Here is a 14,375-nt window from a genome sequence, read left to right as displayed (position 1 = left end):
TGACAGTATCTATTTCATAAAGTTGATGAAACGATGCAAAGTGCTTTCAGATATAAGCACTCAATATACTGTGGACAGGTGAAAAAATTTAAGTGACCTAACGTAGCTAAAAAGCTGGGATGGCTTTACTACACTGTAGGCATGACAGCAAATGAAAAGCAGGCAGTACAATCATGTAGCTGTGAAGATCTGACGGGTTAAGTTCAAGCGTGTGTAAGAGGGCATGTATACATTCATATACACAGGTAACACAGCCTTATCTCTATTATCAGTTTGAATTTTCTAATCACACTTGTTTCACCTTTTTGCAGCTATGGTAGAGTGCATGAAAGACCTGTCTGTGCTCGCTTCGTTGACAGACTAACTTCAGGGGCCAACAGGCCTGCTTCCCACCCCTGACTGAGTTCAGCCATGTGAATTGGTCTGGCCAGTGCTATCACTTGCTGGAATAGGAGCTATCTTATAAACTGAGGCTTGAACAAGCGCTTGTGAAATGGCTTTCTTGCATGTCTGTCACTGCCATGAGAAACAGAAGCCCACACTAGCCCACTGTTTCTGGCAAAAAGCTAAGAGTCCCATGCAGCAAAGCTTCTCCAAGGTGCCCCAGCCAAGCCCAGTGCTGTCTGCTTATATCTTCTGCTGACCCCTGAGTGGTACAGACATAGAGAACACGAGTGGCAACTCAGCTGGACATGAATGGGCTGACCCAAGACTCAAGCTGCTGCCAAAGAAAGATATTAGTTTGAGTTCAACCAAGTTACGCACCTTCTGAAACTAAAGAAATTCAATACTCATTAAAGATAAATAACAGCCTCTGAAACTTAACATTCTCAATGTCCTTGATAGGATCCAAACTTACACGACATGAAGAACTGAGAAAATGGAAGACATTTTAAAATAAAACAACTGAGACGAATCCTGGGATGACCAGGTATTAGAGTCATCAGATGAAAATTTAAAGGAAGCTATTAAAACTATCTTCAGTAAAGTAAAATATACTCACAATGAATCAAAAGATAAAATATATAAAATCTCAGCAGAGGAAGCTAAACTATAAAAATGGATCAAGCCAGAATTCCAGAATTGGAAAATTAATAAACTGGGTGGACTTAAGAAGTGGAAATGACAGAGGGAAGAACAAGAGAAATTTGAAGCCAAATCAATGAAAATTACCCAGTGAGAAAAATATAGGGGAAAAAAAAAAGAGATTGAAATAAAAATTAACAGATTCTTAGAGACCTGTCAGAAAAATTCTCAGGGACACATTATATAATATTGTACACATAACAGGAGCCCTAGGAGAAAGAATAGGACAGAAAAACTATCTGAAAAATCATGACTGAATATAACCTAATTTTGAGAAAGACATTCAAGCAAGATTAATACAAAGACCAGCCAAGGCACATCATAGACAAACTGTTGAAAACCAAAGGTAAAAAAGTAAATCTTAACAGCTAAAGAAAAATGGCACATTACACACACACGGATGATTCAGCCGGAAGCTAACCTCTCAGCAGGAGCTATGGAGGTTAGAAGACAGTGGGATGATCTTTCATGTGCTGAAAAAAGACGACTAATGCATTATTCTTATATTCCATAAATAAATCCTTCAAGAATAAAGGCAAAATGAAGCTTCTTTATAATCAGATCTACACACAAGAGGTTAAAGGAAATGATACCAAATGGCAATTCAGGTCCTCAAGAAAAAAGAAAAGCATCAAGAATGTAGTAGCGGCATGTGACTGGTGGCATTTACAATAAATGTGCGTATACAACACACGAGGTGGGTGGTCGTGAAGGAACATGCACCCATACAGATTTAAGTTTTCTGTTTTCTGTGAAACGCAAAATTATCAATCGTAAGCAGCCTGAGAAAAGTAGAGAATATATATGGTCATCTCTAGAGCAACCGCTAAAACACACACACAAAGGTATACTTTAAGAGGAAAATTAAAATGGAGTTGTAAAAACACATGTATTTATATATATTTCACTGCTCCCCCAACCATAAAAAGCAGGTAAACAAAACACTAACAGGGGAAGTAAAAAGAAAACAAATAAAATGGGAGCCCCAGATACAAATATTTCAATAATTACATTATGCATAAATATAACAAATGTTTCAAGAAAAAACAAATTGCAAAATAGATTAATTTAAAAAATTTATATGTTGCTCACAGAAGCTATGCTTTAATACAAAGACAGAGCATGAAAATAAGTGAATGGAAACAGATACACGATGCAAAATTGTCATAGGTATGAATTCAGACTGCTATATTAATAATCAGAGAAAATAGATTTTAGATAAAATTATAATCAAACATAAAACAGAGATCTCTACACAATTAGGTGAGTTTACTGGAAAAAAACAGCAAGAAAGTAATAGCATGCCTTTTACAAAAAAGCCATAATCTTAAAAATATATGAAGCTGGAAAACTATACTGTTCACCACTAAAAAGGGTTGAACTGTGCTCACTTTGATAGCACACACACTAAAACTGGAGTATACAGAAAGACTAGCATGAATTACCTGTGCAAGAATGACACTCAAAGCTGTGACACAGTCTACAAATCAGGAAGAAATGGACTACTGATACATACGCCACACAAAGGAACCTCGAAAACATGATGTAAGTTTAACAAAAGTCAGACACAAAGGCCATACATGTGGCATGATTCATTTGATATGAAATGTCTAGAAAAGGCAAATATCTAAAGACAGAAAGAAATTAGTAGTGGTCCAGGGCTCACAACAGAAACACCCGGATACACAGGGTCTTATCGGAATCATGGAAATATTTTTGACTAGATTATAATAGCTGACAACTCAGTGTATTACTAAAAAAAAAAATAGATGATTTTTATGGTATACAATATATAAACTATATCTCAATAGTTGTTTTAAAAAGCCAAAAAAATCATGAAAAAGAAAGACAGATGTTGAAGAAAAAATAAGATAATTCCACAATCATAGATTTAACATTGCTTTTTCTATCATTGATTTTAAAAAAAATACTAAGGGAAAAATCAAGAAGGGCAAAGCAGATCTGAACTGCCATCAAAACCAACTGACAGCCAGCCATCCACTATACCCAGCAATCACAGAGTACACACTCCTTTCAACTCACTGGTTCCCAGTGCACATTCACAATGTCTGCCCATATTTACTGCAGTCACATCCTGGGGGGTGACTCTGGCATTAGCAGGTAGAAGCCAGGGTGCTGTTAAACATCCTTTAAGTAATTACGCAGGGCAGCACCACTTAAACAACTATTGACCCTAAATGTTAACAGTTCCAAGGTTGAGGGAACCCACTTTCATGGCTACCACATCAGGCTAAGTGTTAGGACACCAGAAATATCACAATAAATTTCAAACAACTGAAATCATATAGAATATGTTCCCTAACCGCAATGTAATTAAATTAGAAACCAGTAACATTAAGATAGCTAAGAAAATCCCAAATATTTGAAAATTAAACAATATATTTCTAAGTTATGCATGAATCGAAGAAAACTATCACAACACCAATGAACTTATTTTGAACAAATAATGAAGAAAACATCAGAATTTGTGGCATGCAGCTAAAGCAGTGGCTTAAAGGGAAATTTATAGCTCTAAAATGTGTATATTAGTAAAAAAATATATTTTTACCACTTCTGTTAGCTTTAACTGCTGTATTACTAGTACCTAAAATAATTTCCAGCTTTAGTAAGTACCCACCAAATATTAAATGGATGAATGAAAAGTGAACAAGATTATGAATGACTTTCTTTTTGCATTATTCCTGAATCTGATCTTTTTAGTAACCCACAAGTATTATATATTTTAATTAGTGAAACTTTTTTTAAACCTAAATGGTTACTCTCTGGGAGAAAATGATATTGCCAACCAAAATCAAATTTTATTTAGATTGCTGAGATCAGATTCTGCTCAAGATCTTATACTTGAAGGGGGACAAAAACAAATGAACCAGAAAGATGTAAACCTAATTAACTGATTGCAGAAAGGTACAGTAACTTTTTCAGTTCCAAATGCAAACTGCTTCCAGAATTAAAGAGTGTGAGAAAGCACTCTCAGGTGAATCCTCGCTGCTAAGGTTATCAAAACAAGGCACAATAGTCTTCCAAAATCCATTTGGATAGTCATCCTCTGCCCCACACTGACACAGTCAAAATTGGTGAGTGATCAAGCAAATTTTTTTGCCTCTCTCTTCCAAGAAAGCTGCCAGGAGATAAAACCATTTTCTTCCCCCACACACGATCTCATTCTGGTCTAAGTGAAAATACAGCTTGTCTCCAAGGAAACATATATATCACCAAGGCTCCAATCCTCTCCACGAGTGCAGGCGACTTCTTATTCTTTCTTTGTCCCCAATGTTGGGCACGGAGTCACCCAAAACTCACTTAAGTAGAGTAGAAGAGCTCCTGCTTGCTCTTCGTTTTAAAACAATAAACAATTAAGTCAACCGGCATTAATACAGAGGGCGTTCATATAAATCATGAGTCTGTCAGGTTCCTGGTGATTAAAATCCTACTCGAATGTGTTCCTATAGCCCCCAAATCCTCTCCTGGGCCTCGTAGCACAGGTGAGACTGGACAGCAGCCCCATGATACCCAGACAGGAACTGAACTGGCTTAGAACAGAATCAAAATGGTGGGGTTCAGGCAGGGCAAGTGGCAGCCCACCAGCATGAGTGGCCTCTGACCCCTGCCGAAGAAGTGGTCCGGCCACACCACCCTGCCCACTCTTCTGTGTGAGGCGCTCACAAGCTCCACCAGAGCAATCTCAGGCTCTGCATAGAAGAACTGTGCCGCTGGTACTTAGTCAAGCTGTTCTTTAGACAGCCTGCTGGCTCCAGGAACAGAAACGTGTTTGGGGAGAAGCACTAAAAACCACAGATCTGCAGAGCGAAAATTCAGTTAGTTCAGTGGAAAAAGGGGGAAATTAACAACAACAAAATTAAGTTCCTACTGGCCCAGCGAATCTTATGAACCAAGCAAAGAACCACCAAGGGAGTGCTGAGGCTAGACTGGAAACTCCCCACGCCTCAATTCCGGAGCGCTTTTACCAAGGTTATCTGGGAAAGCTAGCACAGACCGACCCCTTAAAATAGTCTCTCTGAGTCTGCTGCAGAATGAAACTATTTGTCTCCATAAATCTCTCAGTTGACATTTGCACTGCAATCACAAGCAACATTTACAAAGGGTGAGACCCAGAAAAAAAAAAATCATTGTTTTCTGAAAGCATGAGGGCTGGCATAAGGAGTTTTCCACACAGGAGGGACCAGCAGTGGAGGCTGCCACAATGGCAAGGCTCCCCCAGGGGCTAATTTGCTGCTTAGGATCTAGTGCAGTTTAATCCCACTGTGAGGTTTCATGAACGCAGTTCTTGGAAACTCTGACTGAAGTGCTGTCTAAAGGCTTCCTGCCCTGGGCACAGGGTGTTACTCAAAGGGACCGGTGTTTCTCATCCTGTGAAGGAAAACGTTAATGTTGGGTCCTCTTTTACACTAAATTCTAGACAGTTTACAACCAAAAAAGCCTGCAGATATGTATTTTCTTAGAAAGTCTAGGGCTTTTTAACAACGGGAGCTTTCTAAAAATGGAGTGTGTGGCCTCAGGAGACTGAATTCTCTGTCCCTGGACAGTGTCCAGCAGATACTGGTGACCAACTGGCCAGGGCCTACAGCGGGGCGTGGCACAGTGCAGGAAGCACTAGATGGCTCCAGCCCATCACAGGAGCTGAGAAATGGAGGTGATCACCCAAGAAACTCCAGAAGAAAAACACTCTTGCTTAAAATCGTCTCATCATCTTGGGGCATAAAAATACGGGACTTTCAGAGTGTACCACTCTCCACAAAGATACATTCAAAACTCATGCTCTTTCCACACACCACGTGTATGTAAGCAGTTGGACATCCATTCCAACAAGTTGTCCAGTACCATGCAGAAGTTGCAGGGGACGTCTTAGGGCATGCAGGTACCATCCGTAGTAACCTTCCTGGAAATAACGCTTCGTAACAGTCTTCACAATACAAATATCTGTATTTGCTGCAATTAACTGACCTGCTTATAGACAAAAAAGACAGTGCAGCAGGGAAGGAGCCAACCACGTGAGCCTTCCCGGGAACCCTGGACGCTGGGCTAATGTCAGGGCTAGCCCAAAGGGCCGAGCGGCAGCACCGGCAGCAGGCCGCCAGGCTGTAGGCAGCGGGGTGACACCCCCAGTTTGGCTCCGGTGTCATAAGCTCCCCTGGGACTCCGCATTTCTTAGCAGTGTGCCATTGTAATTATACAACTAACTTACTCATTTTGTCAGTAATGTGTTTTTTATGCTGAGGGTTCTAGAGAGGCCAGGCTCTTACTGTATTCCCAGGGTTTATTCCTTTATTTGGGAGGAAAAAAAGCCAGTTCTTACTGAACTCCTTCATCCAGCCACTATATTGCCCACAGGAAAGTTGTTCAAAATGATGTTGCAAACAAGAAGGTGGGAAAATGAGAATGTTCATATGAAGGCTGTGCAAATTGGTGCAGTCATGTTAGGAGTCATATTTTTTTAGTGAGGTTAATGATAACCTCATATCACCTAACAAATCTACTTCTTTGTCTAGATCCTAGAAAAACTGGATGCACGAGCACACATTTTATGGACCAAAATGTCGTAGCAGGATGGTTTATTATTGTCTGAAATTGGAAACAACTAAATACACACCAACAGCACAATGGATTAGTGAATTATGGTCTATTCACTCAATGGAATACTGCAAAGAAAATGAATGAACTAAAGCATCACACAACCACACAAAAGAATCTCACAAGGGATGATGAGCAAAAGAAACACAGAAAGCACATATTTTATGGGGCCAATTCTAAAAATCAGAAACAAATCACACTGAACTATATGTTTAGGTGGTAAGGCTCAACCAAATATTCAAAGAACTGATGAAAAGTTACACAAACTCTTCCAAAGAAACAAACAGGAAGTCACATGGAAGAAGCAAGAGAAAAAGAAACCCAGTAGGAAGTTACTGTGGTGGCGGAGATGGGAGCACCAGGCAAGGGCTGATGGTGCCCTGCACCAGGGAGGCGCAGCGGGCTGCAGGGAGTCAAAAGAGCAAAGAGACAGGCAGGACTTGTTGCTGCGATAGAGCCCAGGAGTCAGGTCACGATGGCGCCAAGGAATCCTCTCTCGATATAAAAAAGAAAAAACCAAGGACAAATTTGAAAATTATAATATTTACAATACAGCCCTAGTTTTGATGTTGAGAGATACATAAATCTATTCTAAAAATAAACTTGAGTATCAAAAGGAATCAAAACTGCAATAGATGAAAAGACATGGAACGTTAAAATTCATGCGTTCACCAGGAAGCAATAATACAAAAGAAGGAAAAAGCGATAATGTGTTCTAAAGGCTTTGGCACTGTTGGGAAAACGGCAAAAAATAATTAAGACAAGGAAGCATATGATAATCTCTAGAGCACTCCCAAAAAGAGTCAAACTAACAATATAATAAATGACATATCCAGTGAGAAACAGCAGGACTTTCAGCCATCATATAACAAGGCTACTCAGTTAAAATCACATCCACTGAGCCAAGATGACACCCTGAACCATGCTCTGGAGAACAAGAATCTTTGAAATCAACCAACACTGGCACTGGCACCTACCACATGACAGACTCATCCCAACACACAAGCTCCCCACTCCTACGACAGCACTGTAAGGGGCTCCTAGCTGCAGCAGAGTCAGGAAGCAGGCCTGTCCCCTGAATTCAGTTCACCATACCACATCCTTTAAGTTGGAGCAATGGTCTGTTCTAAGTCTCACAGGACCTCCTGGTGACCAAAATCTTTTCAAGATAAACTGATGGAGATCCAGTTCAGTACGTGGATCCTACACATTCGCCCCTGTGCAAACCTTGTAACACTCAGCCATTTGAGACATGCTGGAGGAGGACGTGCTTCCAAGAGTTTGCCCTGGGATCCGCCCATAAAAAAATTGTCTGCATGTTAAAGACAAATGTTATAATGCCACATTATACTCTCGTGCAAGAAAAACAGCTATGACCGACTGTATGAAGGCCTTCTCAGCACTTACAGTTTCACAGTTCAAGCATCGAGTTTCATTGGTGAGCGTTCCCTGAAAAATCTCGTGGACCCAGGTGAGTTCTGGTTTATTATTCTCCGCAGGTTCGTTCATGTTGCCATTTTTTAATTTTCCGTTTTGCTTTTCCTGTTTCTTCTCTTCCTGCAGGATGTCCGCAATAGTGTTTAGCAAATAATTTAAAAATTCGTGCGCATCCTGCTGCATGTAGTTATCAAAGAGATCTGAAAAGAAGAAGGTCAGTATTTCAATGTCTGGTTCTTGAAAAACAAATTAAAATGCTGTTCTGCATGCCGCATTTCAGTTCTTATACTGAGAGAGTTGACAGGCTTGGCACATAATCATCACTATTTTGCATCTTCAGTTGGTAACTTTTAAAAGAACTTTTGTTCATTTCCATTTCCTACCACCCAGGAGGACTAAATTTTCCATATTACCTTGAAGTCATCATGAAGACAAAACAGTACTGAAATTTTTGTCCCACACAAAAAAATTATATATATATATGTATTTATGTGTGTGTGTATATATATATATATATGCACATATATATAAAAGAATACAATGTCTTGATAAATTCCCTGATAAAATATCAGTATTTAATATGACATGACCACAAATTATCAATTATTCACTTGGTAATTTATCTAGAGCAATTGGGGCCCCTTCCCAAAGATCATATTAAACTCTGGAGTGGGCTGGAAGCAGCTTAAATGAACCACATAAGGGAGAGGAGACACGCACGTGAGAACATGTCTATCTGATGGAGTTCTGAAACCGGATACGTCACAGAAGCCTATGCTGTTCACTGCCATCAGGACAATCAAGAGATGAATGAGGCTGTGAAACCTCATTATTAATCACATTCACAAGGAGACTTGGGAGTGCTCTGTTTCCTTCTTGAATTATTTTGATTCTGGTATGTATAAACTAAAGCAACATTAAAAGACAACAATCAAATTAAATGAGACTTTATAAAATAAACATCTGATTAACTGTACAATTCTGTTAAGTAAGGTTGAAATCTAGGGTAAACAGAAGTAACAATAGCAAATATTTCTACAATCATAAAAATGACTAATACAGAACTTCTAGGATAATCTAGTTTCTACCAGCACTTCCCTTGAAAATAAGATAAAAAAAATCAGGGGGAGAAATGGATATAGTTATTATATAAAGGTATCAATTTCATATCCTCCAATTGTCTTTAGCAAATAAAAATCAAAGATATTTTTAAAACAGCACAGACTCAGATTAGATAGGATGTATTTATTCTAATCACTTATGACAGGTTTATAAAACATTATTTTGCCCCTTTATTGCATCAACCTATTTATTATATCCTGCTCAGAAGGGCTCTCTTGAGCAATTTCTGCTCTCACAAAGATCCTACCCAGAAAAAAAAATCCATGTGAAGCAAATAAAAGATCATTAAAAAAATAATAATAATAACAAAACAAGATAATAAATCTAAATTTCAATCTTTTTTTTTTTTTTATCCAGTTCTATTTTATGTCTACTGGGTGGGAAAGGTGAGGTATCTTTTCTTTAAAAGAATATTATTTGGGGGCCTCTCTGTTGGTACAGGAGTTAAAGTTTCAGCATTGTGAAGCTAGTACCAGCTGTTGTGGCATGAATTCGATCCCCAGCCAGGGAGCTAAGCCATAAAGCGCAGCAGACCGCTCCTGTCTCACCTGCTGCTCCCCTCAGCAGTGTATTTCAGTAGATCTGCCTGTTCTGCTCCCCACTCTGTCTCTGGTGAATTGGCCTACACCCCAGTTCCTGTCTGCATAAATAAATAAAAACAAATCTTTAAAAATATCTATTATTTGCATACTGAGCCATGCTATTTTCCCTGCCAAGTGCCAGGTTCCTTTTGAGGATGTACAGTCAATTCTCTGTATTTCAGAACACTCGATACATTAATTACCACACTACTCACCATTTTCTTTCCTCAGCCTAGAGATGAACTTCTTTGGTGGGATCACGCCAACCTTCTTTTTCTGTGTGGCAATGCTGTGGAAGAGGTCTGCCAGGCACGTCAGCAGGTTTTCCTTCTTTTTTTGCTGGGCCTTGTATGCCAGCACATTCTCCCGGAACGGCCGGCAGAAGTACAGCGCCTGGAGCACGGAGTTACAGTAGCACGTGTTTCCAAACTGCCAAAGGACAACAGTGGGGGTTCAGCTCTTGGCCCAGACCCGCCATCCCTGTCTCCAGTAGGGAGGGGGAAGGCCGCCCTCTGCCAGCCGCCCGGGTCTCCCGGTAGCGGGGTTGCTCCCGCACATGAGGAGACTACTCTGGACACCAGTGACTAGCTCACCAACAGGGAAATGAACACAAATTTACATAAGCCTGGTGCTGCTCTAGCCCAGAAGAGTCCCCAAAGTGCTTCTTCACAAGTCCTCTGCCTTCATTAAGGGAAAGTAAAAATCTGAGGAGACCTTCTGGCGTGGAAGACACAGGAAACAAATCTATATAATATGAAGACCCAGAAAAGCCGGTTGGTTAAATGAAAGATGCGACACTACAACAGATCCAAACTTCCAAGACATGGAAAGTAAAGACCCAAGTCTGAAAGTCATCCAGGAGCCACTGCTCAGCTGCAGGAAGCTCCTTCACTGGGCGAAGACTTCTTCCATATTTCTCTCTCAGGGCTCCCTGGCCCCCAGCTCTAGACCACATTTCCTCATGACTCCGGAGTGACAGAGGCGAAGAAGTGCCTTGTTATGTCATCCCCTTGCGGCTCAAAATTACTCTGCAGCATTGTTTCTGCCAAAGTGGCAACTGTCCCATTATAATACTGCCCAGGCCGCGTCCCCACCCCCCCCCCCCAAACACACACACAAGTCAGATGAGAGCCCATTGAATTATATTCCGCTCTTCTCAAAACCCACGAAGACTCAGATAATGTCAAGGGGGAAAAGTCTTCATCTCACTAGTTTCAACGAACTGTAAAGCCAACTCTGGGAAAACAGAGCTGAGGCCATGGCTTTAGACTTTTTCAAACACACTAAGATGAAAAGGAGTTAATAACAGATAATAACAGATGAATAGCAGATCACAAAATACTGTGCAAGATTAAAATAGGGCATGAACATCTTCTCAGGATCGGCTGTTGGCTTGTGTGCTGCTTACCCTGGAGCAAGGCAGATGCTGCGCCATACTTAACGCGACATTTCCACGTATGCTAAGATAGAACGTTTCCTATTTTTACATATATTCCTCCACTTTGACACAATTATGTAAGAGGAGACAAACCTCTTTACAGAGACGCTGCAACTTTGATGAGCGGCTATCTGAAGTAAACACAAATGAAACTATTAATAAACTCAGCTTTCACAAAGCTTCTACAAACTAGGAAATAGTCTTAGTTCCTTCTCCATCTGCATTTGGACTAGCCAGGGCAGAATTCCCACAACTTGAGTAACTGTCTTCACCTAGCTCAAGCAAGGGGGCTGTGCACAATGTCAAAAATAAATGAGTAAACAGATAGAGATGATAGATATAGATAGATATATAGATAAGACAGACAGACAGATAGAATCCCCAACACTCGAGCCTTTCTTCATCCATTCTTTTCTCTTGTACTCAATGTCTCACTTTCAACCAGAGCCCCAGTGGGTCAAGGACAAATCCTGGGGGAGACAAGGAACTAACATTTCCTGAGCATACGAGTGTCTCAGCCTCCGGTCAAGGCCTTCAGCAGGAGCTTGAGTTTAACCATCACTAGAATCCAAGAGGCACAACGGTGAAGATCCCCACTCTGTCAGAGAAGTCAAGTGACTTGCCAGGCTGGAAGGCCGAGCTACTGAGCACGTGCCAGTCAGGTGTGTAAAGGATACCCCGTAAAGCTCAGGGGAGAGGAACTGTGACCCAACAACATAGTCAGAAACCTTTTTCTGAAACTATTGATTCTTTCAAACCTGGACTAAATTCTCCTTCTCCCAAACATCTGTCACTCCTAATAACAAAAGAGCGTACAAAATTGGACCTTATTTAAAAATTGGAGATGATCAGGGGTCTCCCTGGTGATGCAATGGGTTAAAGCACCGCATTATGAAGCTCCCCGAAGCCACTGCGACACGAGTTCAATCCCCGGCCAGGGAGCTGACCCACATGGCGAGGCAGACCTCTCCTGACTCGCCTGCTGCTCCCCTCAGCAGTGTACAGTCAATCTGCCTGTTCTGCTCCCCACTCTGTCTCTGGTGAATGCTCTCATCCACCACACCTCTGGCCTGTACCCCAGTTCTGTAAACATAAGTAAATAAAATCTTTAAAAAAATATTGGAGATGATCAAAGTGGCCGTGGAATTGCTTGAGGGACTCAAAACCATTTGATAAAACGGTACATTTTTAAATACTTACATTGACCAATCCGAAGTAGTGTTCATTGATTGGAAACTGCTCTGGACCAATGTCTTTTTCCAGAGCAGAGGCATTGGTGCCCTAAAAGAGAAAAATAACAGAAGTCTGTTGTGCATGAGATAGACATGAAGGTAAAAATGATACTTGGGACAAGCATCCCGCGGGTGGCCAGTGGTGATGTTCGCGCTGGAAGTCAAGGTGTCAGGCACAACTGGTCACCGCGTGCACAGTGAACAACAGCCTCACCGTCTCTCCTACTTAAACTTCCCCCACAGTTTGTGCTACTCGGCTTCAATCACCTCCCCCTGGGGAAGGAGGCTTCAGACAAGCAAATGAGCAACTATCACTGACAACTGAATAAAACTATGTTAAGCTCAGACAGCTGCAGCAGCTTCTATGCTACTCAGTGGTGCAGAGAACCCTATCACCACTTTAGAAGTCAGTTTCTCCATTCTGAAGAGCTGTGTTGTACCCCCATCTGCTAGGGGATATCCCAGGTGCTGGCAACGGAACAGAGAACCAGACAGGCTCCATGCCTGCTCTCATGGCCTTTGTATTTTCACAGATGAAAACAGCCTGAGAGAACACTGGACAGATGTGAGAGGGTCGCAAGGAGAGTGGAGAAAAATACAGAAGGAATAAGGGTGGGGCCTCCAGGAGAGGGAGAGCTAGAGGCTCGACTATTGCAGCTTTAAGTAGGGTGGTCACAGAAGGCCTTACCGCAAGTGGGAAATGTTCAAGCAACAGTGTGAGTGATGGAGAGAGACAAAATTTAAAACCTAACAAATCCACCAAGGTAAAGATAACAAGGACAGTTATCAGGTACCTTAGCATTCACCAGGGACTGAACTCTATTCTCACACCAAGCCTGGTTATCCCCATGTAACAGTGGGGAGGCGGAAGAGCTGGGACCCAGGAGTCGGATGTGGGAGCCCCGCTCTCAGCCACGTGCTACATGGAGCCATCAGATCAAGTTTACTGCGCCCCACGGACAGCCAGTGGTGCCGGCTACAGCATACTGCATTATGATCCCCTCCCCAAGTGCGGACGGGTGTGCTGGGGCTCAGGAAAGTGACCAAAGGGCCAGTGCAACACGTAAGTCCTCTGCCGGGTGGGCAGGGCCAGGCCCCTCGGGTACCGCGGCTCCATCACGGCGCTACGGCGTCAGTCCACAGCCATCGCACCCTCCGGCTGGCACACAAGGCGCACAGCATGTCAAAGACTTGGGAGATGAGTATATTTAAAACAATTCTTTCAAAAATAAATCTCTACTTGGCTCATAATTAGCATCTCCTGCATATCAGGAAGAAATGGCCAAAAAAGTGGGCTAGGATCAATAAAAATAGTCACACATCAAGCAAACAATACAGAATAACCCAATTCTGTGAAAACAGAACCAGAGCAGAAATGGTACATGCACCCCCACCCCCACCACCCCCACCCCCCGATAATAACAGCTTTTGTTGCCACTTTTCTTCTAGGTTCATTATATTTTTCCTCTACACATCATCTGGATTTGGAGTTCAGGGATCATCTCTGCGTAACACAGCTTCACCACCTTCAACTGGGTTGGGGGTGGGGGGGACTTTCATTGCCCTCACAGTAATGCAACCCCAAGACCAGCCTAGAAGCTTTTAGGTAATACCAGGTTCCAGGAGACGTTATGGCATGCACAAAAAGTCACGAAAAATTTTCCATAAAGCTACATCGCAATCATGAATCAATGTAAATAATGCATATTAAATATACCCAGAGTCATTTCTGTACATCTGAATATACAGCTTAGAGCCCAGGAGGAATTTCAGACATAAAAGTTCAGTAGATTAGACAGAAATCGTTAAGTTCCTCTTTACGAGGCAGCTATATAATCAAGCTAGTACGTGACGTTTGCTGTTTGAGAA

At 41.7% G+C, this 14,375-nt stretch overlaps 1 protein-coding gene across 2 annotated transcripts in view; it reads right to left on the bottom strand.

The window, feature by feature from the left end:
* Positions 1–12,550, bottom strand: part of USP46 (ubiquitin specific peptidase 46) — a 33,844-nt gene extending 21,294 nt beyond the window's left edge. Inside the window, exons 1-3 of one of the 2 annotated variants that reach the window (XM_012724217.1) lie at positions 12,475–12,550; positions 10,052–10,265; positions 8,104–8,333 (exon numbers count right to left, since the gene is read on the bottom strand). In XM_012724217.1, coding sequence (XP_012579671.1) covers positions 8,104–8,316 — 213 coding nt within the window. In that variant the 5' untranslated portion in view covers positions 8,317–8,333; positions 10,052–10,265; positions 12,475–12,550. Of the gene's footprint in view, positions 1–8,103; positions 8,334–10,051; positions 10,266–12,474 lie in introns of those variants that run through there. The other variant, XM_012724218.1, reaches the window with a different exon arrangement.
* Between the last annotated feature and the right edge of the window lie 1,825 nt (positions 12,551–14,375).

Source organism: Condylura cristata, unplaced genomic scaffold (genome assembly GCF_000260355.1).
Source record: "Condylura cristata isolate star-nosed mole 26May11 unplaced genomic scaffold, ConCri1.0 scaffold00012, whole genome shotgun sequence".
NCBI classification, from domain to species: Eukaryota; Metazoa; Chordata; class Mammalia; order Eulipotyphla; family Talpidae; genus Condylura; species Condylura cristata.
Note: the sequence above shows the minus strand (reverse complement) of the source record. Positions and strands in the feature narration are given on the sequence as shown.